The 27,910-nt window shown below is 35.6% G+C and overlaps 2 protein-coding genes across 2 annotated transcripts in view; one reads left to right on the top strand and one right to left on the bottom strand.

The window, feature by feature from the left end:
- Positions 1-11,822, bottom strand: part of LOC106871042 (GTP-binding protein 10) — a 13,880-nt gene extending 2,058 nt beyond the window's left edge. Inside the window, exons 1-8 of the mRNA XM_014917303.2 lie at positions 11,715-11,822; positions 9,737-9,936; positions 8,997-9,088; positions 7,333-7,477; positions 4,661-4,734; positions 3,356-3,408; positions 1,065-1,250; positions 832-955 (exon numbers count right to left, since the gene is read on the bottom strand). Coding sequence (XP_014772789.1) covers positions 832-955; positions 1,065-1,250; positions 3,356-3,408; positions 4,661-4,734; positions 7,333-7,477; positions 8,997-9,088; positions 9,737-9,936; positions 11,715-11,768 — 928 coding nt within the window. The 5' untranslated portion in view covers positions 11,769-11,822. The remainder of the gene's footprint in view (positions 1-831; positions 956-1,064; positions 1,251-3,355; positions 3,409-4,660; positions 4,735-7,332; positions 7,478-8,996; positions 9,089-9,736; positions 9,937-11,714) is intronic.
- On the top strand, positions 11,805-27,407 carry LOC106871043 (pre-mRNA-splicing factor ISY1 homolog). Its single transcript, XM_014917304.2, has 11 exons — positions 11,805-11,980; positions 14,268-14,290; positions 14,771-14,822; positions 16,347-16,455; positions 17,810-17,922; positions 20,471-20,532; positions 20,757-20,812; positions 21,648-21,770; positions 23,339-23,463; positions 24,749-24,838; positions 26,666-27,407. The coding sequence occupies exons 1-11, from the start codon at positions 11,978-11,980 to the stop codon at positions 26,771-26,773; spliced, it is 864 nt and encodes a 287-aa protein (XP_014772790.1). The 5' UTR covers positions 11,805-11,977; the 3' UTR covers positions 26,774-27,407.
- Positions 27,408-27,910: the final 503 nt, after the last annotated feature.

Here is a 27,910-nt window from a genome sequence, read left to right as displayed (position 1 = left end):
TTGCAACATAATTTTAACTCTTGATTTCCAAAATGACTTTTTTTTATTCGCCCATTTCCTAAAGTATAGATGAATAATGTTATCCAGTTTTAATTCAATTTCGACTCACTTTTAATGTTTTACTCTTTTACTTGTCTCAGTCATTTGACTGCGGCCATGCTGGAGCACCGCCTTTAGTCAAGCAAATCGACCCCAGGACTTATTCTTTGTAAGCCTAGTACTTATTCTATCGGTCTCTTTTACCGAACCGCTAAGTTACGGGGACATAAACACACCAGCATCGGTTGTCAAGCGATGTTGGGGGGACAAACACAGACACACAAACATATATATATTTGGTTAATAAAATAAAAATAGGATAAAAATCTTTTACAAGAATTTTATCAGGAAGCTAGTGTGTAAAAAAATTCGTCAGGGAAATGTGTTTATTTGGGAAGTCTGGTGTGTGGCATTATTCTGTAGTAATGCTCTTTATATATATATATATAAACATATATATATATATATACATATATACGACAGGCTTCTTTCAGTTTCCGTCTACCAAATCCACTCACAAGGCTTTGGTCGGCCTGAGGCTATAGCAGAAGACACTTGCCCAAGGTGCCACGCAGTGGGAATGAACTCGGAACCACGTAGTTGGTAAGCTAGCTACTTACCACACAGCCACTCCTGCGCCTGTTTATATTTTTTTCTGTTACAGTCAGCTGTTTATCATTCAACAGATTCCTGGTATTTTGAATAATAATAATAGGTCAACTTTCAGAATAGCTGCACTAAACAAATACAAATACATATATTCAGTTTTTCAATTTCTTGTATTTCTCTTACCTGGACGCTGTTGCACCAAGTCTAAAACTTCTTGTGCTATTTGTTTATCTTTTTCATTTTCCACTTTATTCAAAACAAGAATTGCAGGCTTTCTAATTAAATCTGGCTGATAAAGTTCTAACTCCTACAATTAAAAAGAAAAATGTTGCTTAGGAATTAAAAAATATAATTCTGCTGGTTTTTGGTTGTCAGAAATTAAAACAGAAAACAATAAACATGTTTTATGAACCAACCTTATTCAGAAGTAAAACAGTTTCCAAAGCTGATCTTTTTTCTTTCTCCATTTGTAGCTGGAAGCCACGAACATCAACAACAAACAACAGTAATTTGGTTCTTTCAACGTGTCGGAGAAACTTGTGCCCCATGCCAAGGTTTAAATGGGCTCCTTCAATTAGCCCAGGTAAATCAGCAAGTTTTATCTGTTCAATAGTAACAAGAGAAATTGTAAGAACAGAAATAAATTTATTTCTCAAACACGTGATAATGCTATAAATAGCGTGATCAGGATAAATTATCCATTTATTGCAGAAAAATACGCTACTGGCCAGCCATGAGACTCGAACTCGCATCTCTGTGATTACGCGTCAAGTGTTTTACCATTAAACTAAATTGCCCAGCAACAAATTCTTCTGCAATTTTAGAACTTATAAATTTAGCTTCATAAGACGCTAACGTTAAATTCATGGCATGGGTTGGATGGTTCGATTGAGGACTGGCGAGCCAGATGGCTGCACCAGGCTCCAATCTGATCTGGCAGAGTTTCTACAGCTGGATGCCCTTCCTAACACCAACCACTCTGAGAGTGTAGTGGGTGCTTTTACGTGCCACCGATACAACGGCCAGTCAGGCGGTACTGGCAACGGCCATGCTCAAAAGGTGTTTTTTATGTGCCACCTGCACAGGAACCAGTCTAGCAGCACTGGCAACGACCTCGCTCGAATGTTGTCTTTCATGTGCCACCGGCACAAGTGTCAGTAAGGCGACACTGGTAACGATCGAATGGTGCTTTTTACGTGCCACCAGCATGGGAGCCAGTCAGCGGCACTGGCAACGATCATGCTCAGATGGTGCTCTTGGCGCTCCACTAACACGAATACCAGTCAAGCGGTGCTGTCATCAAATTTGATTTCGATTTCACTTGCCTCAATAGGTCTTCGCAAGCAGAGTTTAGTGTCCAATGAAGGAAAGGTATGCATAAGTGGGCTGGTTACACCCCTGGCATAGGCCATGGGTTATGGTCTCACTTGGCTTGCCGGGTCTTCTCAAGCACAGCATATTTCCAAAGAGCTTGGTCACTATCTTGATCAAATTTAGTTTAAGAAGCACCTGGTGGCTAATAGAAGTATTCCACTATTTGTAGAACATGTAACATTTCTATTTTCTAGGACACCAGATGGATGGATTCATTCACTTACACCTGTGTGTTGAATCTGCTGATTAAATAGCATCAAAGAGGATTTGAAAACACCACAGACACTGTCCATTCCTCTAGACCAAACCAATAGAAAAAAAGGAAAAAAATATATTCTTAGTGGAATTGTTAAGTCAACATACTTGAGTCCAGTTCACAACAACACTTGCTGTAACAATTTGTCTGTGCCATTTTCATCAGAAGATGGAACCACTTTGCACAAGAATTATTTCTGATTCTTGAATTTATCATTGATAATAAAAAGCTTTTGTAATAATTTCCCCTCTTGGCAGTGGTGTGATGCATTTAGATAATTGTAGCTGACAGGTATCTTCACTGCTGTATGTACTGCTGATTGCATGTAATGTTACCTAGCTTAGAGTTTATGCAAGATTTAATCAGTGGCAACCTCACAGGTATTGTATCATTTTAATGGCTGCTTTCATAATTTTTTCATTTTAGTGATGTGGATTCTGAAGATCATTATCATCAACATCATTTAACGTCTGTTTTCCATGCTGGCATGGGTTGGACGGTTTGACCAGAGCTGGCAAGCAGGAGTGTTGCATCAGGTTCCAAGTGGATTTGGTTTGGTTTCTACAGCTGGATGCTCTTCCTATCAACCACTTTACAGCATGTGCTGGGTGGTTTTAGCATAGCACCAGCACGGGTGCCTTTACATGGTGCCAGCATGCATGCTTTTTACCTGGCGCCAGTTTGGGTACCTTTCACATGGCACCAGTACGGGTACTTTTTATGTGGCACTGGACTCTTGCAACCAAATTAGGAGAGTAGACACTTGAAGAAAGATAGCTACTGGACAGAGGAGACACTTTAGTTCCAGCAAACAGTCTCTAGGGCCAAAACACACGATTAAAATGCATGTAATTCAAGCTTAGAATTGGTTAGTGATAAGAAAGACATCCAACCATACAAACATGTATCAGCACTCCACAGCCCCCACCCAAAATAAACAAGCCAGTCACAAAACAAAAATTGTGCGGGTTTCCTCTTGAGTATTACATGACAAATAACTGACAAATGTGTCCAACTTTGCCTGCAGGTAAATATGGAAGATTGAGAATGATGTATAATTTAATAAAAGAAACTTACCTGTCTGTGATCTGAGTACTCAATCATGCCAATCTCAGGGCAAAGAGTAGTAACTGTAAAGTATAATACATGTAAATTAAATCCAGTTTCTCTGCTTTGAAAAACTGAGACATGAATTCTGATACAATTTTTTTTGTTTTAGTTTAAAATCAAAATTAAAAATGACAGAGATGGATTCATAAACCAAAAGCAAGGAAGTACAAAATCTAAAATTAAAATCCAAATTAATGAAACTCAAGATGTTTTATAAAATCAAAGTCGAATTTCAGTTTTTATACTGAATTTCAAATCAAATTTGCATTTAAAATTTTAGTTTCTAAATTTAAAAAAAATTGATTTCTTTCTTTTCAATTCAATTTAATGAATATGAAATTGTTGACTTAAAATAAAAAGAAACTGAATCATAATTTCTATTAGAGATTAAAACACATATGTGAAAGCAACTGAAAAATAAGTCTTTGTAAAAACCTTTTATTATAATAAAAGAATTTGACACAATATAGGTACAACCATGGCTGTGTGGATTAGAAAGTTTCTTCATAAAAATGAGGTTTTGGGTTCAGTGTCTTCTGTCACAGGCTCAGGTTGACCAAAGTTTTGTGAATAGAAATGGTAAATGGAAGCTGAAAGAAACTCATCATATATGTGTGTGTGTGTGTTTGTATCTCCTGTTTTGACACCACATGATAGCTATAGATGAGCATCACTGTCATGCAAGTAGTGCCCTTCATTTCCCTTATTCTGCAGAAACAAGTCTGGCCATGGGGAAATATTACCTTTCTTGAAGACAGGTTAGAGTTGGTGACAGGATAGGCATCCACTTGAAAATCTACCTCAATGAATTCCATCTGATTCACACAAGCATGGTAAAGTGAAAGTTAAAACCATGATGATGACAATAATGATTAATAAACAACAGGAAAATTCTTTTTATATAAACATTTAAGTCACACAACTTTATCTGTTGAACCTATACTGGGTGAATTCTATTTTCGAGTACACCAAAAACATCTAGCCTGTTATGTCTACTACATAAAGACCTGTTGACATCCAGAAACTTGGCCCGTTAGTGTGGATCATGAGAATGAAATTTATATTTCTCTATTAGGAATGCTTTTACTAATTTTTACTTTCAAGATAGTATGCTAATTAGCTTAACAGATGAGATTTTAAAACAAAATTAATTATGTATCACAATTATGTAATTATACATTTAATGTTTAGTTTAATGGAATAGCTGTTGGAACACAAAGTATTGACTACATGTGAAGTTTATGCTCTTCTGCTTTTATTTTAAATACTTACATGGTAATGGAGCTACAGTTGGCTTAGCTTTGGAGAGAGCTCGAAGAAGAGTTGACTTTCCTGCATTTGGAAAACTAAAACAAAAGAAAATAGGGAAAAATCTGTCACTTGCTTTCTTTGATACATCCAACACGTACAATATAAATGTGCAATTTCAACCCTCTACCAAAGCATGGAGAATACTTAGGCAAGATTCCTCATTGTATGATAATTAATTCATTAATAAAAATAGTAATTTAATTTCAATGCTCCGCAAGGAAATATTATTTTTGTTAGTAAGTAAAGTGACAGCTATGGACATATCTTGGTGTTATTGGTGTCTTCACTAAAATATAGACTTCTTAAACTTTTATCCATACCTAGATATAAAAAATATGGTAACGTTTACATAAAACGGCGCAGGAGTGGCTGTGTGGTAAGTAGCTTGCTTACCAACTACATGGTTCCAGGTTCAGTCCCACTGCATGACACCTTGGGCAAGTGTCTTCTACTATAGCCTTGGGCCGACCAAAGTCTTGTGAGTGGATTTGGTAGACGGAAACTGAAAGAAGCCCGTCGTATATATGTATGTGTGTGTGTGTCTGTGTTTGTCCCCCCACCATCGCTTGACAACTGATGCTGGTGTGTTTACGTCCCCATAACTTAGCGGTTCGGCAAAAAGAGACCGATAGAATAAGTACTAGGCTTACAAAGAATAAAACCTGGGGTCGATTTTCTCGACTAAAGGCGAAAAAAGAAAAAGAAAAAAAATCAAATGACAGGAGAGAAAGGCTTGACAAAATCAACTTCGTCTTCCACCAACATTACCATGCAGTCAATGCCATTGGCTCTTTTACCCCAGAATTGGTCTACAGAGTCATCAATGGCATCACCATAATGGAAGCATTCAGCAAAGAAGAAATCAACTTCACAGATAAGAAATAAAGCCACTGCCACTGTCCACAATATACACACAGGTATGGCTATGTGGTTAAAATGTTTGTTTACTGACCACAGGATTTTGGGTTCAGTCCCACTGAGCAACACTAGACCTAGGCTAGCCAAAGCCTTCTGAGCAAATTTGGTAGATAGACACAAAAAGAAGTGTGTATGTGTGTGGATGCATACATGTATATATGTGGCTGTGTGTGTGTGTCAATACATCTTGTCTTTACAATGTATGATAGTTGTAAACGAGTGGCACCACCATACAGGCAGTGTCCTTCATTTTCTATCTTTCATGGAGAAAAAATAACTTGCTTGGGAATCTCAATCATGATCACTATATGTATGATAACAAGGCTACAGTTGGCAGACACCAATGTCAAAATATAAAACTACCTTCCTCCATACTGTTTAAACACATAGGCAGTCTACTTGGTTAGAAATATATTCACAAAACACTTAGCACAGCATAGAGTTAAAAGTTGCACTGCTACCGGGAAACTGACATTAAAATGGCTGACAGAATAAAGAATCAGACGACATTATGAGTTCATAGGTCATTGTCTTTAAGCAAGCTTCTGGTCTCAGTTAGCCTGGTTGGTGAATAAGTACTATCTCATTGAGAAAAATTAGCTGCATCCTATTCCCCACTAAAATCTGGTTAATGATTTGGAATTTGAAGTTAAGCATCCCAACCTTCACTAGATTAAAAAAATGATGAAGCTGAACTTAACGAGATTCCTGTTTAAAGAAACACAACTATTTCTTCTTTTATATTGTTTTAGACCCATTTCATCAAACAAAAAAAAATAGACAAGATTGTTAATTTTACATCTAGCATAGATTAGATGTATATATTATCGAGCCATTGTTTTTACAGTTAGATATTCTTCCTGTTGCTTACTCTTACCTATTTCCCAAGTAAGGAATCATCTATTTCAAATATGTTTGAAGGCAAAAATTGAGCAGATGATTTGTTGACAGAAGTGACAACACTGAAGTGAGCAATTTTCATAGAGTGCAAATGTAAACACACACTTTCCATCTACCAAATTCACTCACAAGGCTTGGTTGGCTAGGGATTATAGTAGAAGACACTTGCCCACAAGATCATTTTTACAAATGTCAAGCAATTACCGATACAGTTCTTACTATAGTTAACCATCACGAGGCATAAGTATTACTTGTTAGTCATATCGTGACACACAAAATAGTAATTTGCCTATAGGTACTCTACAATAGCAGTAGATAGGTTTGGATTTATGGTCAGTAGTTTAGCAATATAATTTTGTGATCAGTGGAAAAAAAAAAACATTATAGGTGCAGGTGTAGCTGTGTGGTAAGAAGCTTGCATCCCAAACACATGGTTCTGGGTTCAGTCTCATTGCGTGTCACCTTGAGCAAATGTCTTTTGCTATAGCCTTGGGCTGACTGAGTAGATTTGGTAGACGGAAACTGAAAGAAGCTTGTTGCATACATACATACATACATATATATGTATGTGTGTGTATGCCTTTTTGTCTGTGTTTTTCCCCTGCCACTGCTTGACAACTGGTGTTGGTGTGTTTACATCCCCTTAACTTAGCAGTTTGATAAAAGAGACCAATAAATTAAGTACTAGGCTTTAAAAAATAAGTCCTGGGGTTGATTTATTTGACTAAAACTCTTCAAGGTGGTGCTCCAGCATGGCTGCAGTCAATTGACTGAAACAAGTAAAAGATAAAAGATAATTTGGAGAAGATTGTTACCCAACAAAACCAACATCAGCAATTAGCTTCATGACAAGTTTCAAAGTCCTCATTTCACCTTGTTGGCCAAGAAATTTATTATTCACACCACCTCCAACACCTCCATGCGCCACAAGCAATTGTTGTCCAGTTTCATTAAGTTCACCTGTTCAAAGAGACAGAGGGGTTAATCACCTTACGACTTTGCGGTTGGAAGTCACTCCATTAGTTTTAAAAACCCTATCAATTTTTCAAAAGTGAAAATTAAAAAAAAAAAAAAAAAAATTAAAAACTAGAAAAACTGAAACTTTCGGTTATCTCTATAATTAAAATAACGAATCAAGTAGGTAGCCATACTGGAAAAGATACATTTTGTAATCATATACAGTGATATAATTACTAAGTACACTTTCATAATTGGTACATATATCCCCTTTTGGACCCCAAATCACAACCATTCCTCATCATCATCCCTGCCCACAACGATTCTACCAATTGCCTCCTTTCTGAATCTGCAGCCACCCCTTTGCTATACTCCATTCTTAACACCTCTTTTATCTGATATCATTCTCAATGCCCTTTTACTATAGCCCCTTATGTACCTCTATATCTCCCCCCCACTCTTGCTCCTACACCTTGCAGATTATCCCACTGCTTTCTGATCTATTCTCCTTCTTGAGTCACTCTTATCACTTGCTTCACCCTTCTCTATACTGTTATTTCCCTTCAACTGCACCCTCACCCTTGTTCATTACTCACTATATTCACCTCTGTACCTGTTTTTAACCATTACGAAAGTATCCACTCTATCCTCCCCTCCCATGACCCACTGTCCATACCTTCTCTTGTGCTCACCTTCTTGTACTTTGAGGAGTTTGCTTTGACACTTCATCATAACCTTCCTTTTATCTCCTTCAGCCATGCATCTCTTCCAAAGCAAGACACCTGTGCTTGTCCATCTGTCATACTTTACTCTTTCAACAACTGGCATAAAGCCACCTTTCCTTCTCAGATACTCCTCACAGTAGTGGAAGCTTTTTCTTTATCTTTTCCTTGTTCTTTTACTGTCTTACAAGTTATGTGGGAATCTCATTAGGGCTGGTGGCATGAAAAAAAAGCACTTAGTACACTCTGTTTAGCATTAGGAAGAACATCCAGCTGCAGAAACATGCCAAAGCTTACATGTGGCTTTGCAGCTTGCCAGGTTCAGTCAAACAACCGAACCTATGCTGATGATGGAAGCTGAATATTTGAAAATACATGTGCACTTCCAAATATGCATGAAGATGCATTAAAACATACCCTAAAATTGAGAAACTGAATCTTCTTGCAACATAGAGGTAGGCAGTGAGCTGGTAGAGCCGTTAGCATGCTGGGCAAAATGCTATGCAGTATTTTGTCTGTCTTTACATTCTGAGTTCAAATTCTATCCCTTCAGGGTTGATAAAATAAGTATTAGTTGAGCACTGGGGTTGATGTAATTGACTTACTCCCCTCCCTGAACTTGTTGGTCTTGCACTAAAATTTAAAATCAATATGTATGACAGAGAAAATGGTTTATAGATTTATAAAACTCTAGCACGAATCAGTAGAACATAATAATACTTTAACAAAACTTGGTTTATGAAAATAACTGATGGTAAAAGATTTACAAGGCTTATAAAAGTATATTGGTTTATTCTTACCAATTAGTCTTCCATGATCAGATTCTATTGAAATACCAATTGGTACTTTTACTTTTAACTCGGCACCATTTTTGGCAATTAGAACTCTTTTCCTGAATAATGAAATAACCAAAAAGCGAATTAAAACAACAAATCATGCTAATGTTTACATAATTTCTTGATTTGATTAGACAATTAAGGGAAGTGTCAATATGAATTATGGTCTGCATGTCTTTCTAAAGGCATAAACACAATATGTGAGACTTTCATCTGTGAATTAACGCATTAGTATTTAAACCAGCCATATTGGGTCCAAATATGCTAAAGGGTCAAGATGAGGTTGCAGACTACACTCACACAGTGTTATGCCATTATAACAAGTGTCTGCTACAGGTATTATATAGCATGCATCCACATGCTATAGTACATGACATTTTGGCATGTGAACAAAGGCCAATATTATGTTAAACAAGAAGGTGATGAGCTTGCAGAATCATTAGCATGCTGGGCAAAATGCTTAGCAGCATTTTGTCTTTATGTTCTGAGTTCAAATTCTGCTGAGGTTGACTTTGCCTTTCATCCTTTCAAGGTTGATAAAATAAGTTCTAGTTGAGCACTGGGGTCAATGTAGTTGACTTACCCCTACCCCAGAAATGTTGGCCTTGTTCCAAAATTTGAAACTAATATTATGTTAAACAAGATTTTAATATCCCTTGTGTTATTTTAGTTTTTCTGTAATATATTAAGTTGGACAAACTTACGTGCTATTTTTTCCATTGCCAGCAATAAACCGTTTTGAAGGATATTTCTGTTTTAACTGTTTCAAGTTTTGTTGTTTATCTGCCTCCAGAATTACACTACCACCTGTACCGCCAAGTCCTCCCAAACGAGCGAACCCTTGCCCTCCACCACCACCTTTCACATATATTCGGAGGGTGTCGATGAAGCCAGTTTTATGTATCTAGAATGAGGAAAATATATACAAAGTATAAGTTTTGTTTCAAGTTTAAAAAATGGTAAGCTGATGATGATGATTTCTAACAAAAGGCCACAAATTTGGGACAAAACAGTTGATTAAATCTACATCGATGGTTGATGTTTATTTTATTTAGCTCAGAAAGATGAAAGACAAAGGCAGACTTGGTGATAATCTGCTGGTCCAATCCTTTACTGAATCTGCTATCAACATTTTGGTACAAAGTCAAAATTCGATCATGTTGACTGTAGCAGGATTTGAAGAGAAAGTAATAAAATAACATTCTTCCTATGTCCAACTTCGAAGGGATTAGGGGAAGATTAATTTCTTTATATCAACCCACAAGAAACCAAAATACCCTTTATTTACATCAAACCTATTTTGTCTCTTGTCATCCAATCTCCTAATAACATTACACTCATTTTTTCTTTTGGATATGTTGCCAAGTATGTGAACAACGAATATAATTTTAAGGTCACAAGGCACAAGAGACATAAAGAGATCAGTTGCAGACAGGTAGATAATCTCGTGGCTGATTTTGATTTTCCTAAATTTGATTTTCTGTTGTAGTTTTATGCAAATGCCTAAATTTTCAAACCAGTCTAACATACGACATTTAAGGCCCTGCAAAGAAAACATCTACGTATAGTTGACTGACCTAAATATCTGACGGAATCGCAGATTTCATCTCAGGATAAAAACCACTCCGATTCTATGTTTAGCCCTTTAGTATTCAAACCGGGGCACTATCATGCTATTAGCTGTCAGAAGTGAAAGTGCTCACTGCTAGTGAAGTATCTGTCTGTCTGCCTGCCTGTTGCTGGCCTGTCGATTCTTTGGCTACTGACAGCTAATACCATGAATGGCCGGAGCGAGCTATATGTCTGTCTGTCTCTCTATCTATCTATTACTCGAAAGTTCGCGCGTCCGCGCTAGCTAGCCGTGAGTGGTCGATCCTATTATTTTTAAACTTCAAACTTCATTTGTTTTCTATTTTGATAAATTCTCTCTGTTGAAAATTATATTTTTATATTTTAAATAATTTGCAATTTCAGGAAATATGTTTTTATATTAAATTTGTGTTTTCTACTCACGACTAGCTAGCGCGGACGCGCGAACTTTCGAGTAATAGATAGATAGATAGAGAGAGAGAGAGAGACAGACAGACATATAGCTCGCTCCGGCCAGTCATGGTATTAGCTGTCAGTAGCCAAAGAATCGACAGGCAGACAGACAGATACTTCACTAGCAGTGAGCACTTTCACTTCTGACAGCTAATAGCATGATAGTGCCCACACCGGCCATATCCAGCACAAATATTCAGTTTTATGTTCAAATTGATCAGGCCTTTTACACATAACCTACAATGTTATTCTAATTATCTCAAGTACAAACATACCTCCTTTTCGCTTTTACTTTTAATAACAACTTTGTATATTCAAAACATGCACAGCTGAGTTTAGAGGTATGCAGAATTTTGTCAACTAATGAACATAAAAGTTATTCAAGCTAAAGGTTTCCCCAACTTCTCTTGGGTTTAATTCTTTGATAGACTAAGGTTGGAAAGTTAGCATCGTCCTTCAGGTCTGGTCGCTACAGATCAAATTAAAATGTTCCACACAGATTTCTGTAACATATACATTTCTGTAATGTATATGAGATAACTAAAAAAATTTTTTGCACTGAGAGTGACATAAATTAATTTTTCTTCTTTCGAGATTAAAGTTATTTTATTATTCAGTAAATAATAAACTTCAGCTTACAAGTTTCTTTCTGGCTTCAACGAAATAACTCAAGAATTGAGTCAGTCTCACCATGCCGACGATGTTGTCTCATTTGACAGAAGAGCTCTACATTTCAGGGCACGTAATCACCGGTGTCATTGGACACCGTTTTATACTATTCATAACGTGTGGCGAATATGAATTCTTTGAAACATATCAACAGAGAAATGTTTTAACGGAATGAAGACATTTTATTTATGATATAAGATAATTTTATAAAAAAACAAACAAACAAAAGAAAAATGGTTTGTACATTTCACTTGTTCATCTCTCTTTACGTTTTGTTTTTTTACTAAATAGGTTTACTTTGCACACGTTTTTAAGGGATTCTTTGTTAATCCAATAATTCCTGGTAGCAGATCTGTTTCAAATAGATATAACAACGGTGCTTACCATAATGTATCTCATAGTATTTTGAAAACTTTCACTCACTTTGGCTGCATTAATGTTTTACTTCAGTGCTGTCCTTTTCTTCAGAATATATCTACAGATTTTAGCCGAAAGTATATGTAATAGACTCATGTTAATATCTTGCCTTCTCAATGAAATATTTGGCGGAGACGGACTATATGTAATCTGAACCTTTCCCCCCCTTATTTATTTATTTTATTTACGGAATCCCACGTTTTAGGCTATGGAGATTCCGATTCCGAAAAAAATTTTTCAAAAATCTCAAATTCAAAATTTCGACCCCCCGCCATTTCCTCATTCAAAAATATTTTCCGGAAATTTTTTTTTATAGAAATGCGTAAAAATATACGGAGATTATGATTCTGAAAAAAAATTGTTTGAAAAATTTCAATTCCTCCCCCCACCAAGCAGGCTATTTACATGCTAGAAATAACAGCCAAATCTCACAAAATTAGTGTTAGGGTTAGGTTTAGGGTTAGAGTTAGGGTCAGGGTTACGGTTACGGTCAGGGTTAGGGTTTGAGTTAGGGTTAGGTTTACCCTGTGGATCTATATAAAAACCGGGGGGTGGGGGGAATCGAAATTTTGAAATTGAGGTTTTTGAAAATTTTTTTTCAGAATCGGAATCTCCATAGCCTAAAACGTGGGATTCCGTAAAAAAAAAAAAAATAAGGGGGGAAAGGTTCAGATTACATATAGTCCATCTGGACCGTTTCCCCTTTAACTGTCTTATGAGATACTACTACTATTACTAATGGCTTAGGTAAATTGAAACGATTTGCATATATGACGCACCGTTGAACGCTGGCTCCATCAGTAAATCACTTGTGTGTTGACGGCTGTTTTGATTAAATCTTGTATATTTATTGTACTACAGAATATACCTATAGGTTTTCGCGTGTATGTAATAGGCATATGTTGGCGCTGTGTATATCTTCGTGGACAGAAAAAGAAGTACCCTATTTACTTAAGTCCTTATTAATAACGGGCTTATAAGCAGTGTCTCAGTGTACAACTAACAGAGTGGCTTTACTGTTCCATAGAGTACTGGTAGTTGCTCTATAGTACAGTATAGCACTGACAGTGGCTTTACACCCATAAAACATGTTAATATCGTTGAGGTTCTCAATTGTACCTAGAATGACTTAGTTTTGGCACCTTTCTGCTATTGGTCTTGTTAAACTTTTGCAGAAAAATATCTAAATGATATTAGGGACTAACATTTAATGCTCCATCGAAATTTTTGAAAGAAAAGGATGAACAATATAGTCAATTTCTGTTTTTGCATGTATTAAAGCAAGTGCTGTGGAGGCGCAATGGCCCAGTAGTTAGGGCAGCGGACACGCAGTCATAGGATCGCGGTTTCGATTCCCAGACCGGGCGTTGTGAGTGTTTATTGAGCGAAAACACCTAAAGCTCCACGAGGCTCCGGCAGGGGATGGTGGCGAACCCTGCTGTACTCTTCCACCACAACTTTCTCTCACTCTTACTTCCTGTTTCTGTTGTGCCTGTAATTCAAAGGGTTAGCCTTGTCACACTGTGTCACGCTGAATACCCCCTAGAACTACGTTAAGGGTACACGTGTCTGTGGAGTGCTCAGCCACTTGCACGTTAATTTCACGAGCAGGCTGTTCCGTTGATCGGATCAACTGGAACCCTCGTCGTCGTTAGCGACGGAGTGCCAACAACAACAATAAAGCAAGTGCTACACTAACAACTGGAGCAGTGGCTGTTGGACCCAACCACTATTTCTGTTCTGTGTTTATAGCTGAACTCACCTAGGTACTGTAAAATTATAAGGTACCATGAGATTGTAAAGATTACAGCAAAAGTACTGTAAGAGCTGAAAGAAAAAAAAATCAGAAGAAACTAGTAAGAATCTATGTTGGCTACAGAAAAGTGAATAAATTGTAAATTATGATCAGGTGAGTTGAGTTCTGATGTTTTGGACACAGAACTTCCTGAAATATACACAAACTTATTTTCTAAAAAGTTGTGAAAATATCGTATGATTACTAAATGTTTCATTGGTTAAAATTCTAACATGGAAAGAGTTGTATGAATTATGAAATACAATTTACAGAAACATTTTAAGTGTTTTGTCTTTTTGTTTCTTTTACAGGCACGTAATAGTGAGAAGGCAATGTAAGTATTACTGAAATATTCTCTATCATGTTGCATCAAATACTGTTATTAATTCAAATAATTGCTGCATCATACAGTTTTGGTTTGGATCATTAAAGAAGTTTAGGATGTTATAAATTCAAATATTCGCCTTCAGTTTCATTGTGCTTTAGTCCATGGAAATATATTGGCTTTCTCTTATACTTAGAACCAAACGATCATGTTTACCTTTAGAATTTGCCTGGGCTTTATTCATTTTGGTTTTGAGGAATAGTACATACATATTGTTTGCTTGATGTATGTATATGTAATGAGAATATGTGAAAAAATGTGTGAAGTAAAGAGAAAGAAAGACAATATTGTTTATAAACTAGATATATGTTCATAATTGATTAAATTCTTTGTGTTTTTGCTATTGAACAGTTCCTTGTATGACCTTATAAGTTCAAGGAACATGCTGCAAATGTGATGATGATTATGTCTTGTACTTTCTGTTCTAAGGACAACCCTTGCTCGGTGGAGGGCAGCACAGATGGGTTTAAATAAAGAAAAGGTAAGAAGACTTTGCGATATACTGTTGAACCTCTAACATTAGTTTTTCTATTTATTATCAAATACTGTTAACTATTAGATCAAAGTTATTAAAATTTAAACTTAGAATGAGCTGTATACAAAACACTTAATACTCAGAAGCACCAGCAAAAGTGCTCCTATGCAATTGCTGGACTGGCTCTTGTGCGGGTGGCACGTAAAATACACCATTTTGAGCGTGGCCATTGCCAGTAACGCCTGACTGGCCTTCGTGCCGGTGGCACGAAAAAGCACCCACTACATTCTCAGAGTGGTTGGTGTTAGGAAGGGCATTCAGCCGTAGAAACTCTGCCAAATCAGATTGGAGCCTGGTGTAGCCATCTGGTTTTCACCAGTCCTCAGTCAAATTGTCCAACCCATGCTAGCATGGAAAGCGGACGTTAAATGATGATGATTAGAAGAGCAACCTTTATTGCATTAAAAAAAAGGAGTGGCACATTGAACAGTCCAGGATACATTTGTATTTTTGGATGAATATATTACTGAACCAATGCTTTACAGCCAGATGGCCTCCCTGTCACTGACTATTAACTGTTTTTCAAGTCAGTGGTCTCTTCATGTCTTTGAAGGTGTAAGACCAGTGGGTGATTTGTTACGGCAAGAAATAATGACAATAACTTGAACTTTCCAGAATGTAAATAATCACACACATGCACAATCTCATACATGTACATGGTGCATCTTTCGATTTTTGTCTACTAAATCCACTCATATGGCATTGGTTGGTCTAGAGCTATAGAAGACACTTTCTCAGGTTGTCACACTGTGACACAGAACCTGAAATTACCTAATTGGAAAGCAGACTTCTTAGTCACATCGCCATACCTACATTGTTTGAAAAAAAATAAGAGGAAATAGTCATGGCTGGAATACCTTTGAACATGGGTTCATTTGATTTGGGCTGACCCAAGTCTAAACAGTTGGGTTTTTAACATATTGAACGTTTTGGAACATTTTTGCAGGACTTATTGAATACCCAAACATTTTGCCATGGCTGTTTTGGTAATGAATGATTTGGCTTTGAAAGAACATGTGCACAAACTCATACTTACATACAAAGAGAGGAAGATAGATAGATAGAGAGAGAGAGAGAGAGAGAGAGAGAGATGAAAATGAAATTTCTAAAACAGAGTTATCTCCTAACGACAAATCCGTATTGTTTGTAAATGTAGAGATTATTTTTACTGATATGTCAATAAATATATCTTTTTGATTTGGTAATTGTGAACATCTCCATACTTTGTATAAATTTCTGCTGTGGTGTATGTCCAATTATTAAAAATCAGTTGTAATGCAGAATAAAAAAAAAAAAAGGATTTTCTGTATCAAACTGTCTCACTTCACCCTGTATGGATTTTGAGCAGAATCAGTGATACTTAATTGCTAGTTCCAAATTAATGTCATAAAAAAAAAATCCCTAACCTATATATTTGTGGGTGTTTTGTGCGTGTATTTAGTAATTCATAATCCTCTTTTAAAATATCAGGAGCGTCGGCCATATTTATCTTCTGAATGTTCTGACTTACCAAAGGCTGAAAAATGGAGACGTCAAATTATTGGAGAAATTTCCCGCAAAGTGGCACAAATTCAGAATGGTAAACTATAAAATATTTTGTTCCATTTCATTTCTGTTTAAGTTCTGTTATTATTTATTGTTGTTATTTATCCCTTGATAAACTATAAAGTACAGTATAGGTGCAGGAGTGGCTGTGTGGTAAGTAGCTTGCTTACCAACCACATGGTTCCGGGTTCATTCCCACTGCGTGGCACCTTGGACAAGTGTCTTCTACTATAGCCTCGGGCCGACCAAAGCCTTGTGAGTGGATTTGGTAGACGGAAACTGAAAGAAGCCCGTCGTATATATGTATATGTATATATATATATATATATATGTGTGTGTTGTTTGTGTGTCTGTGTTTGTCCCCTCCAACATCGCTTGACAACCGATGCTGGTGTGTTTACGTCCCCGTAACTTAGCGGTTCGGCAATGAGACCGATAGAATAAGTACTAGGCTTACAAAGAATAAGTCCTGGGGTTGATTTGCTCGACTAAAGGCGGTGCTCCAGCATGGCCACAGTCAAATGACTGAAACAAGTAAAAGAATACAATCAAAAGCTTTTCAGTCAGGCCCTACCTGTCGTTTTCCCTCAGAATTACATTATCCGACGAGTCCTTTCACTCCAAGTTGGTAGGATATCACTTTAAGGGAGATTGGTTGCTATTTTTTGCAGGCTGAGTGTAGAGCCGAGCCCTTTTCCTCATTGGTTTATAATTATTACAGTTGTGTGACCTGGTCAAGTCTGCTTGGATATAAATGAAGCTTAGAGCTTTGTAGTATTTTTGTAAGTTGAAAATATTAAAACCAGTCACTGTTGATCTTCTGGCTGCAGGCCGAATGGTTTCAGTCCATTTAAATGTAGCTATGTATCATTGAGAAGTTTAACATATCACTTTAGGTAATGTAGTATTGTTTGTTTAATGACAAATGCTTTGTTAGCTTGAACTAAGCTTAAATCCTTCTTGAAGAAAACACTTGAAAAATCTGTAGGACATCTTTGATGCCTCTATTGTGTAATACTGTAACAATGGAAGACATTATATCTTAGTTTATGTTTCTTGTTTTATAACAGCAGTAGATATCATCAATGAGGAATCCTCTACATGGTAACCTAAGCTGCTAGAAATAACAGGTCATACTCTACTGTCATAAAAAGGGAAGGAAGCAGTGACAATCTAACTATAATTATTGTCTCTTCAGAAATTTCATCAGGTAAAAAGAGGATAGTCATACTAGAATGCTAAATCAGAGTTGATTTGGAGTCTAAACCACAACAGCAGCAGATTAAATAGAAATGAAGAAAGATTAATGTCAAAATGTCAAGTATTTATTGAATAATTCTTCCTTTCTAAGAACTCTCTAAGGAAGTTTTGTTGTTTACTTTTTTCAGCTGGTCTGGGAGAGTTTAAACTGCGTGATGTTAATGATGAAATCAATAAACTGCTGCGGGAGAAAGGCCATTGGGAGGATCGGATTAAAGAACTTGGAGGTCCTGATTACAAGGTGAGTAGCTTTGCAAATATTTAGATACTTAATATTAAAGTAACATAGTTATATGGAAATATTTAAATAATAGGCGCAGGAGTGGCTGTGTGGTAAGTAGCTTGCTTACCAACCACATGGTTCCGGGTTCAGTCCCACTGCATGGCACCTTGGGCAAGTGTCTTCTACTATAGCCTCGGGCCGACCAAAGCCTTGTGAGTGGATTTGGTAGACGGAAACTGGAAGAAGCCCGTTGTATATATGTGTGTTTGTGTGTCTGTGTTTGTCCCCCCACCATCGCTTGACAACCGATGGTGGTGTGTTTACGTCCCCGTAACTTAGCAGTTCGGCAAAAGAGACCGATAGAATAAGTACTAGGCTTCCAATGAATAAGTCCTGGGGTTGATTTGCTCGACTAAAGGCGGTGCTCCAGCATGGTCGCAGTCAAATGACTGAAACCAGTAAAAGAGTAATTATCACAATTTTGATATAACATGTTGACATGAAATGGCTTGATGCAAAATAGCTAATGGAAGCTGTAATATATGGGGACATGTGATATCCATTGAAAACTATTATGCATGGTGATGCGGCATATCCAGTGGACACTCTAATAGTTTATGAAAAGGCTATAGATTGGTGGAATCATTAGAATGTTGGACAAAGATGCCTTGCAGTATTTTGTTTTGGCTCTTCAGATTCTGAGCTCAAATTCTACCAAAGTGATCTCTGCTTTTCATCCTTCCAGTCAAGTACAGTGGGGTAATATAATTGAATTCCCTTCCCTGTAATTGGAGGCCTTGTGCTGATGTAAGAAATCAATATATTAAAAGTGCAAGTTAGTGGAGATAGGTAAAACATAAGAGCACCGATGTAAGCATTTTACTACATTTAATTTCATTTCTCTTGATTGTGAGTTTAAATGGTTGTGAAGTTGACTTGGGTTATCATCCTATTGGTGTTAGTAAAGTAAACACCAAAATATCATTCTGGTAAATTGTTAGCATCTCCTAAGTCTGGAAGGACTTTATGGGCTGATTCTTAGATGAGATAATCCTCTCCTGGTAAGATGCTAGTCTATAATGAGCAGTATTTCCTGAGAGTCTGGTAACCAATCCCAACATGTAAAGTAATTGAGACATAAAGACAATATATTATTGGGATTGATTAAATTAGCTTCTCATCTAAGATAAAGAGTAACATATAGGGTAATACTCTAAAATATAGGGTGTTATAGTTATTCAAAATATTTTGTAATAATAGTTTTAAAAAATAAATCTATCTCAAGATTTGAGTGGCTTAAAACACTTGATTGTTTAATCAAAAGAGGACAAATTCAAACTCTTGTTTGTGATGTGTTGATTGCTTGACTATTAAGTCAGATGATCTTAAATTCAAATTACGATGAATGTAAACAAACAAACAAAGTTTGCTTTTAGAAGCGTTGAGATGTCTTAGAAAGTTAAAGAAGTGATTTTAAATTCTCAAACACAGGATAATGCTAATAATATAGCCTGAACAGGATAAACTACCTCTATTTTGCCACTGGTTGCCTACACTTTTTTCTGCAAAATAGGGGTAGTTTATCCTGTTCAGGCTATATTATTAGCATTATCATGCGATTGAGAATTTAAAATCACTTCTTTAACTTTCTAAGACATCTCAACGCCTCTAAAAGCAAACTTTGTTTGTTTGTTTATGTTCATCGTAATTTGAATTTAACATATGATAGCATCTCATAAAGCGAGATTTCTATACATCTTAAATTTGAAGAAAAACTTGTGGTGGGGCAGTTAAGCTTAATCGGTTATATGATTTTGTTTAATTCAACCTTTCATGAAATTTGAATGTTTACAATTAAGAAATTATCTCCCTATAAAACATTTATTAAGCAAATCATAGAAAATGTCTTTATTCTAAGACATTCGGTGAATGCTAAAATAGCTTGAAAACCTCAGCTGTCACACTGATGGGCAGGTATGATTTAGTCGATGGTACCACACTTTAGTTAATTGTTTTAGGGACCTATTTATTTGTAAGCAGGCACAGATATTCATTCTGCTCTCTCTCCTCGACTCAGTGGAACTTTCTAGCAGTTCACTTGTGCTCATTTTCAGCTGAATAGGCTGGTGCAACATGAAATGATAGCCCTTGCTCAAGGGTACAAACATGCTACCCTGTCCAAGATTTGAACCCACAACCCTATGACTGTGAACCTAATACTCTAATCATTAGGCCATGTGCCTTCATGCTTAAATAACAAAATGAATATAAAATGTTTAAAAATATAAAAATGAAGTTACATCCTGAATTTTATTGATAGCTTTTAAAAAGGGTTTCATTTGAATGCTTAATAGTGATCTCTTATGAAGATCAACTTCATACTTGCAATGTTCATGTGTTTTCCAAGAAGCAGTTTAAAGTTATTACTCCTTGATTGTATATATATTTATATAAAACTTCATACACCCTCATATATATTTATGTATCAATGGTAAATCTCTCATATTAATGTTTGAAATAAATATTTGGAATGAAAGATATTCATTGTAACAAATTAAATTTTCAGAGAGTTGGTCCTAAGATGTTGGATCATGAAGGTAAAGAGGTACCTGGAAATAGAGGATATAAGTAAGTATTTGCTATTTTATTGAAATCTCTAATATTATTTAAAGGAATGTAATTAAAAAAAGAAAATTACAGTTGTTATTGACAAAAGAAAGTTTTTGTTATAGTTTGACTCCAATCGAGGTCTATTTCTGACATAAAAGACATAAAGACACTATTTATTTATTCCTGTTAGGTATTTATTTGTTGTTTGTTTATTTATTTATTTATTTATTTATCTTTACTAGGTATTTTGGAGCTGCAAAAGAACTTCCTGGTGTGCGAGAACTTTTTGAACAAGAACGTAAGTTGTAATGAAAATTAGGCAAGCTGTAACTCTTTTGATACCAACCTGTTTGAGACTATGATATAGATTTCTTGTGTCAAAATGATTTAAATCAGTGGTTCTCAACTGGAGTCTGTATGACCCCTGGCGGTTCATGCAAGCAAAATAGTAAATTAAGGATCCACAGTAGTATTTTAAGGGTCCATGAAAAAGTGTTACTTTGGATGTATTTATTGCAACAAATAGCTTGGTTTCTTTCTCTTATTTGTTACATAGTTCAACCAACACAAGTTAATCCTTTAGCATTTAAACTGGCCATATCCAGCCAAAATATTCTCTCTGTTTTATGTCCAAACCAGCCAGATCAGGCCTTTTACAATTACCCTACAATGTCAATCTAAAAATATTACATCAATCTTGAAGCTACAAGATGATATATGATTAATGCAAAACAATGTCAATAAATAAGCATTACATTTGACAGAGCAATCTGAGTGTTTAAAGGTTAATGTATGGAAAACAAAATAAGAATTTTGAAAGAAGTATCTTTAAAATTAGTTTTGAACTTTGAGTGGTGATGAGGATCCACCAGAATAAAATAGTAGTCAAAAGGTCCATAGGCAAAAAAATGGTGGAAAACTACTGAGCTATATTTAAATCTTCCATCAAAATTTCCATTTAATTTATACTCTAAACACCAGCTTACTAATGATAAAGCTATTTTATTAAATTCTTCATTTTTTTCCAAATTAACTGAAATTAACTAATGGCCCAGTATTTCAGACAGAAATATGGTAGCAAAAGGGTTAAATTCTAATCTTTCAGATGAAGCAGTAATTCTTTTTTCTTACAGCTCCATCACAGCCTAGAAAGACCCGTGCAGATCTCATGAAAGATATTGATGCAGTGTACTATGGCTACAGAGATGATGATGATGGAGTACTGATTCCTTTAGAATGTGAACAAGAAAAACTTGGTAAGAGATTAATGAAAAATTTAAAGTGATAGAATAAGAAAACTAAAGGCATAAGGCAATACTTTTCCATTTTTTCATAAACTTCTCATTATTTGACCATGCTCTCGTTGAGAGAATAACAAATATATAAGTAGAGAAATTCCTGCTTTTTCTCACGGGCTCATGCCACCCTTGGAAATTACTGACGCCCCCACCATTCCTGGTTAAGAATCACTGGCCTAGAATCATGAAGTTTTAAAGTAAACTTAACAAATGTTTTTTTTTTTTTTTTTTATCAGAAAAGGAAACTAATGTTATCTGGGAAGTGCTATGTTTGATTTGCATAAAGGAGAAGAGTTGGTTAGAATATCACATGATGTAAATTATGAGTGCACAAGAGATGCCATAGGATCTCAGAGGTGGTGGCTTTGTATGTAGTGGGATTACAAGTAGACTGACAAAGACTGTAGATGATGTGCAAAATTAGTGAGCAGTTAGAACACCTACTCTTTTCAATGCTTGTTTTCAGAAATAGTTGATAGATTCTGCTACGTAGGTCACTTAATTAACAAAAATAGCCAGAATAAAAACTAGGGTGGAAAAAGTTCAAGGAGCTATTATGTCTGCTGATAACAAAGGGATTCTGTCCCTGAATGAAGTGCATCTCGTATGAGTATGAAGTATGATGTTGTATGGTGGCAAAGTATGGGCTTTGAATGTGTAACATATGTGAAGGCTGGAAAGAAAAAGAAAATGAAGCATGCTCTGCTGGATGTGTAATAGCATTGTGCAGGAACATCTGACTATAAATGGGTTGAGAAAAAGTGGGTATAATTGGAGTCAAATCCTGTGTGCAAGGATGGCAGTCCAAGTGGAAAGAAAGTGTAGAAGAAGACCAAGGAAGTTGTAAAGATTGGTGAAAGCTGATCTCATGAAGGTTAACTTAGTAAAGAAGATGACAGAGTACCACAGCATATGGCAAGAAGCTGCAAAAGAACTTAACCAATGATGGAGAAATTAAATGTAAAATGATGATAATGGATGTGTGTGTGTGCAGTCAAGTGTCATATCCTTAGTATTTGAGTATTATTGTGAAATTAGGCCCATGAATTCCTTTTTGATGGCTTGGAATGAAGATTGAACTGAACAATTTCATTGTTAAATCATCAGATTTTTCTCACCTCCCTTTCCCTCTTAAAATATAAACAAACATCAGTCTTGGGACCAAACTCAGTTGCATAATGGTGCAAAAGTTGATAGTTTGACACTAATTACTTGGGAGTAATAAAGCATGGATTGTGAATAAATAAATTCATGAATCTGCATAGCATGCATATTGAATCCAATTGTGAAATTAGGTCCACAAGGGGGTGTTTTTTTGGTAGCCTGCAATGAGAATTGAACCAGTTTCATTATTTCACAATTACTTGAAATTTTTTGTCTCTTTAGTTACTTTTATCAGAAGTTTGGGAAGAAGTGAACTTGGAATGTAGTAAGATGAAAGTCATACTGTAAAGTAGTACATATGAAAATTGTAGTCATTATTTCTGTTGTTTGATGTTCTGTGATCTGATTGTTTTTCATTTTAGCTGTAGAGAAAAAGATACAAGAATGGAAAGAGAAGAAAGAAGCATTTTTAAGAGGAGAAATAAGTGAAGAAATGTCAAATAATGAGGAAGATGGTGATACTAATATCTATGCTGTAGAGGAAGATGTGAGGAAACATTTTATAATTTTGAATTATCAACTGTTTGATTTATATTTTGGTTTCAAATTTTGGCACAAGGCCAGCAAGTTTGGGGGAGGGGGCAAGTTGATTACGTTGGCCCCAGTGCTCAACTGGTACATATTTTTATCGACCCCGTAAGGATGGAAGGCAAAGTCAACGTTGGCAGCATTCAAACTTAGAATGTAAAGTCAGAAAAAATGCTGCTAAGCATTTTGTCCAGCATAGTAATGTTTCTGCCTTAGTTTGATTAATATATTATTACTGTGTGTATCAAAGTAGCGAGTTGGGAGAATCACTGCTGTATTGGACAAAATGCTTTGCGGCATTTCTCGCTCTTTATGTTCTGAGTTCAAATGCTACTGAGGTTGACTTTACCTTTCATCCCTTTGGGGGACAATAAAATAAATACCAGTGGAGTACTGGGGTCAATTTAATTGACTTAATCTATCCCCCCAAATTGCTGGCCTTCTGCCAAAATTTAAATCCATTATTACTGTCTGTATTTTTGTTTCTTTTTGTTGTTTAATTTACTGTTTTCTTTCTTTAGTATATTCTATTGTGTATAAATAGTTTATTTCTGTTGTTCCTTGCAAATACAGCCTGGATACATCAATAACTTCATATATTTCATAATGTATTAAAACAAAGTTTCTTCTAAGTCATCCATTCTGATCCAAAATGGTTTGGAGCAGTTAGAAGTTTGAAACCTCTGACTACTACATCTGCATCTATAGCATGTAGCTTTCAGAGTGCATGTGGTTCCTATGAGAATTTGTTTTCCTCTGAATTGTATTTGAAAGCTCAGTGTTACATGAGAAAGAAAGAAGGGTAAAACCAATTCCATATTGTGCCAAAGTGTACATTAGATGTTGGATATTTAATTAATGCTTGATAATTCCACTTGAATTTTTATAATCGTTTTGTGATTCTTCATTCCATGATGGTTTATGGTTTCTCCTCTTGCATCATATGTTTTGCAATTTCTGTCATTCTTGAAATTACTTTTCCAATTAGAGCTTTTTGATGTTTTATTCTGATCTTCAGAGTAATCCATTCAAACGGAATCTGGAATTATGTAGATATCTGACCCCCGAAGACTTAAAAATTGAACCAATTGAAATATATTATGCAGCAGATACATAAATTAAATTAATACAGAAGTAATGTGTCATCAGTTACTGTAGTAACATTATATTCTTGTGTGTTGTTTGAATTAGCAAATCAATGTGTGAATATGAGTAAATTACTAAAAGAGATGTTTATCTTACAGTCTGATTCTGATGACGAACAAGAAAATACTGGAACAGAGAAAGAAAGTCAACATTTTATTGCTCATGTTCCGGTGCCGTCGCAACAAGAAGTAAAGATATATTTCTAACAATTTTTATTTTGTTATAAAATAATCTTTTTTTTTATATTGTTTATTTGAAAAGTATGTGTTAGAACATAGAAATTCTAGAATACTTTAACATTCTCAGATACATTGAAGCACACACAAACTTGTGTCTATTCTACAGTTGTCATTTCCTTTTGTTATTAATATTATCATGATTTAGTGGAGGTGCAATGGCCCAGTAGTTAGGGCAGCGGACTCGCGGTTTCGATTCCCAGACCGGGCGTTGTGAGTGTTTATTGAGAAAAAACACCTAAAGCTCCACGAGGCCCCTGGCAGGGGATGGTGGCGAACCCTGCTGTACTCTTTCACCACAACTTTCTCTCACTCTTTATTCCTGTTTCTGTTGTGCCTGTAATTCAAAGGGCCAGCCTTGTCACACTGTGTCACGCTGAATATCCCCGAGAACTACGTTAAGGGTACACGTGTCTGTGGAGTGCTCAGCCACTTGCACGTTAATTTCACGAGCAGGCTGTTCCGTTGATCGGATCAACTGGAACCCTCGACATCATAAGCGACGGAGTGCCAACATATCATGATTTAATAAGGTTTTGTTTATCTAGTCAAACATGACTTGAATTGGTTTTCCTCCCTCCCTGTTATTCTTAGTCAAGCATGACTTGCCACTTCTCTAATGTTCCTGTTGACTGAGTAGTTTTGTTCCAGTGATGGATGGTTTTAATGCTGAGACTAAATCATAACTATTGCAATTTTGAACAAATTTATGACAATTTTAGCTACCTAAATACATGGTGACACTCTGTTAACTCAGCATACCTTCTATAGTCTTATTTTTGGAATAATTATTCCACTGATATTTTGTTACTCTGTTACATTTACTAGGTAATTGTAGTGAATTACCTAGAACAGCTAGAGTTTGGAAAGAATTCAGAAAGCTGTTGCATCTTACAGCAACAAAGAGTTTTTCTGTTATAGTAATAGAAGTTTTCTCTCTAACAGGCAGACTGCATGAAACACATTTAAAAAGTTCCAATGCTATTTGAGCATTTGAAAGAGAAAAGCTGTGAAGGATTGAGAAAAACGAGTTGGTAGAATTGTTGGGCATTAAAAGCATTATTCAATGTTTGCAGGGTTGTGTTAGTTGTGACATGATGTGATTGGACAATGAAAAAATGCCTTGCTTGACTTGTAGAAAATGCCTAAGGTAGAGAGAAGTGAAGCAAGAAATGGTTGTTAGATTTTGTAAATGAGATGATGATTGACTGCATCAAGTAGAAAAATGTTGGAAAAAAACATCCAACCCATGGCAATCAGGAAAATTTATGTTAAATCATTGGAGATAATGTCTCTTATGCCATAGAAATTTGTTTCAAGAAAAAAATTTATACATTAAGCATTTCATTACCATCTTTCTGTTGAAATGCACTGCCATTATTTCAATTAATTTTGAAAATAATGAAGAATTTAATAAACTATCTTTGATTATGAAACTAGTGTTTGAAACTTAAATTAACATGAAATTTTGAAGGACGGTTTTAATTTAGATCACTTTAAAACAGGAAGTGTGCATCATAGGACTTTGTATCATAGAACTTGTATCATAGCCAGAGCTAGATTGAGTTCAATGTTGAGAATTCTTTCTACTCTGATTTTAAATGAAGAACTACAGATTACAAAAAAACTCTACACTAAAGTTCTAAATTTCATATTCTACATTGGATTGTCATATTCTTTATGAAATTCTAAAAGACCTATTTAGCAGATTAGTTCAGTAAATAAATAAGTTCATAGCTAACATGAAATTACACAGAACTCTTGGTATTTTTATTTCAGATTGAAGAGGCTCTTGTGCTGCGAAAGAAAATGGAGCTTATGGAGAAATATGCTAGTGAGTCATTACAAGAAGAAGAAAATCAAGTAAAAGAAATGCTAGGAATGTAAGAATTTGGTTAAGAATGCAAGGAACTATTTTGATTTCTGTCACTTACAGTTATCACACTTGATCTTTATCACTATAACATTTTAAAAACTCCACTGATATTCTTTACTCTAAACCTCAGCAACAACTACTTTGTAAATAGCCAATTCACATGTCAGCATCATGGCCGAAGTCTTTAGTTGAAGATCCTGCATTTGTAAATGATTTATATTTGTAGCAGTGTTATTGAAATACAAGGAAGTTTACATCTGTTAATGTTACCCTTTTGATATCTCTACAGCAACTGGACATAAACTCCATTCGAAATCATCCATATCAAAATTCAAATTATGGAGCAAGGTTTAGAGTTTGCAGGGAAAAATTTCATCATATTGGAAACTTATTAAATTTTCCTCTGATTTGATTCATTTGTGTGAAGACTATTATGCACATACCCATTCATCTATACATGTTGTTACGAAGTGTATTCATTTAGAATCTTCATTTGTATATAATCCAAGAAACTTGAAGAAAGTTTCATAAATGATAAATCTTTTATGTCAACAGAATATTTTTTTTAGAATTGTATATATTTGGTAATAAAGCAACCAATATATATATATATATATATATATATATTGGCAATAGAGCAACCAATACTGAGTTTCAGTTTGTCTTCTTTTGAAAATAATTTTAAAATATTGGGTTTAAACAAAAAGAAAAAAAAAACATACTTTAATGTTACAAATAGTTTCTATCAGAAACATGAATCTCTAGAGTTATTGGTTAACACGTCTTTACATAATTCAGCAAAACCATTTTGGAGTCAGTCACAAATTTAGAACTTGAAAACAAGATACTGCAAAGACTCAGTTACTGCATCTTTATTAAGTCCAATTTGTAGGAGCCAGCAGTTTGTAGTGAATTTAGTTCATCATTTTATATATATTTACAAACCATTGGAAGCTGCTGCATGGCCTACTTTGAAAAATACTGCCAACTGCCACTCTAGGCACATGCTAGCATCTTACAAAAAGGAAAGGTACACTGGATAAAATAGCCCAAGATACATTATGGTTGAGTGGCTGTGTTGCTTCCCAACCACATGGTTCCAGGTTCAGTCCCACTGCGTAGCACCTTGGGCAAGTGTCTTCAACCAT

This window comes from Octopus bimaculoides, chromosome 9, assembly GCF_001194135.2.
Source record: "Octopus bimaculoides isolate UCB-OBI-ISO-001 chromosome 9, ASM119413v2, whole genome shotgun sequence".
NCBI lineage: Eukaryota > Metazoa > Mollusca > Cephalopoda > Octopoda > Octopodidae > Octopus > Octopus bimaculoides.
Note: the sequence above shows the minus strand (reverse complement) of the source record. Positions and strands in the feature narration are given on the sequence as shown.

Excerpts from the sequence above, each read along its gene's own strand:
- LOC106871043 (XM_014917304.2), top strand. Across the intron at positions 16,456-17,809 it reads AGTGGCACAAATTCAGAATG|CTGGTCTGGGAGAGTTTAAA; the intron begins GTAAACTATAAA and ends TACTTTTTTCAG. Across the intron at positions 24,839-26,665 it reads CGGTGCCGTCGCAACAAGAA|ATTGAAGAGGCTCTTGTGCT; the intron begins GTAAAGATATAT and ends TTTTTATTTCAG.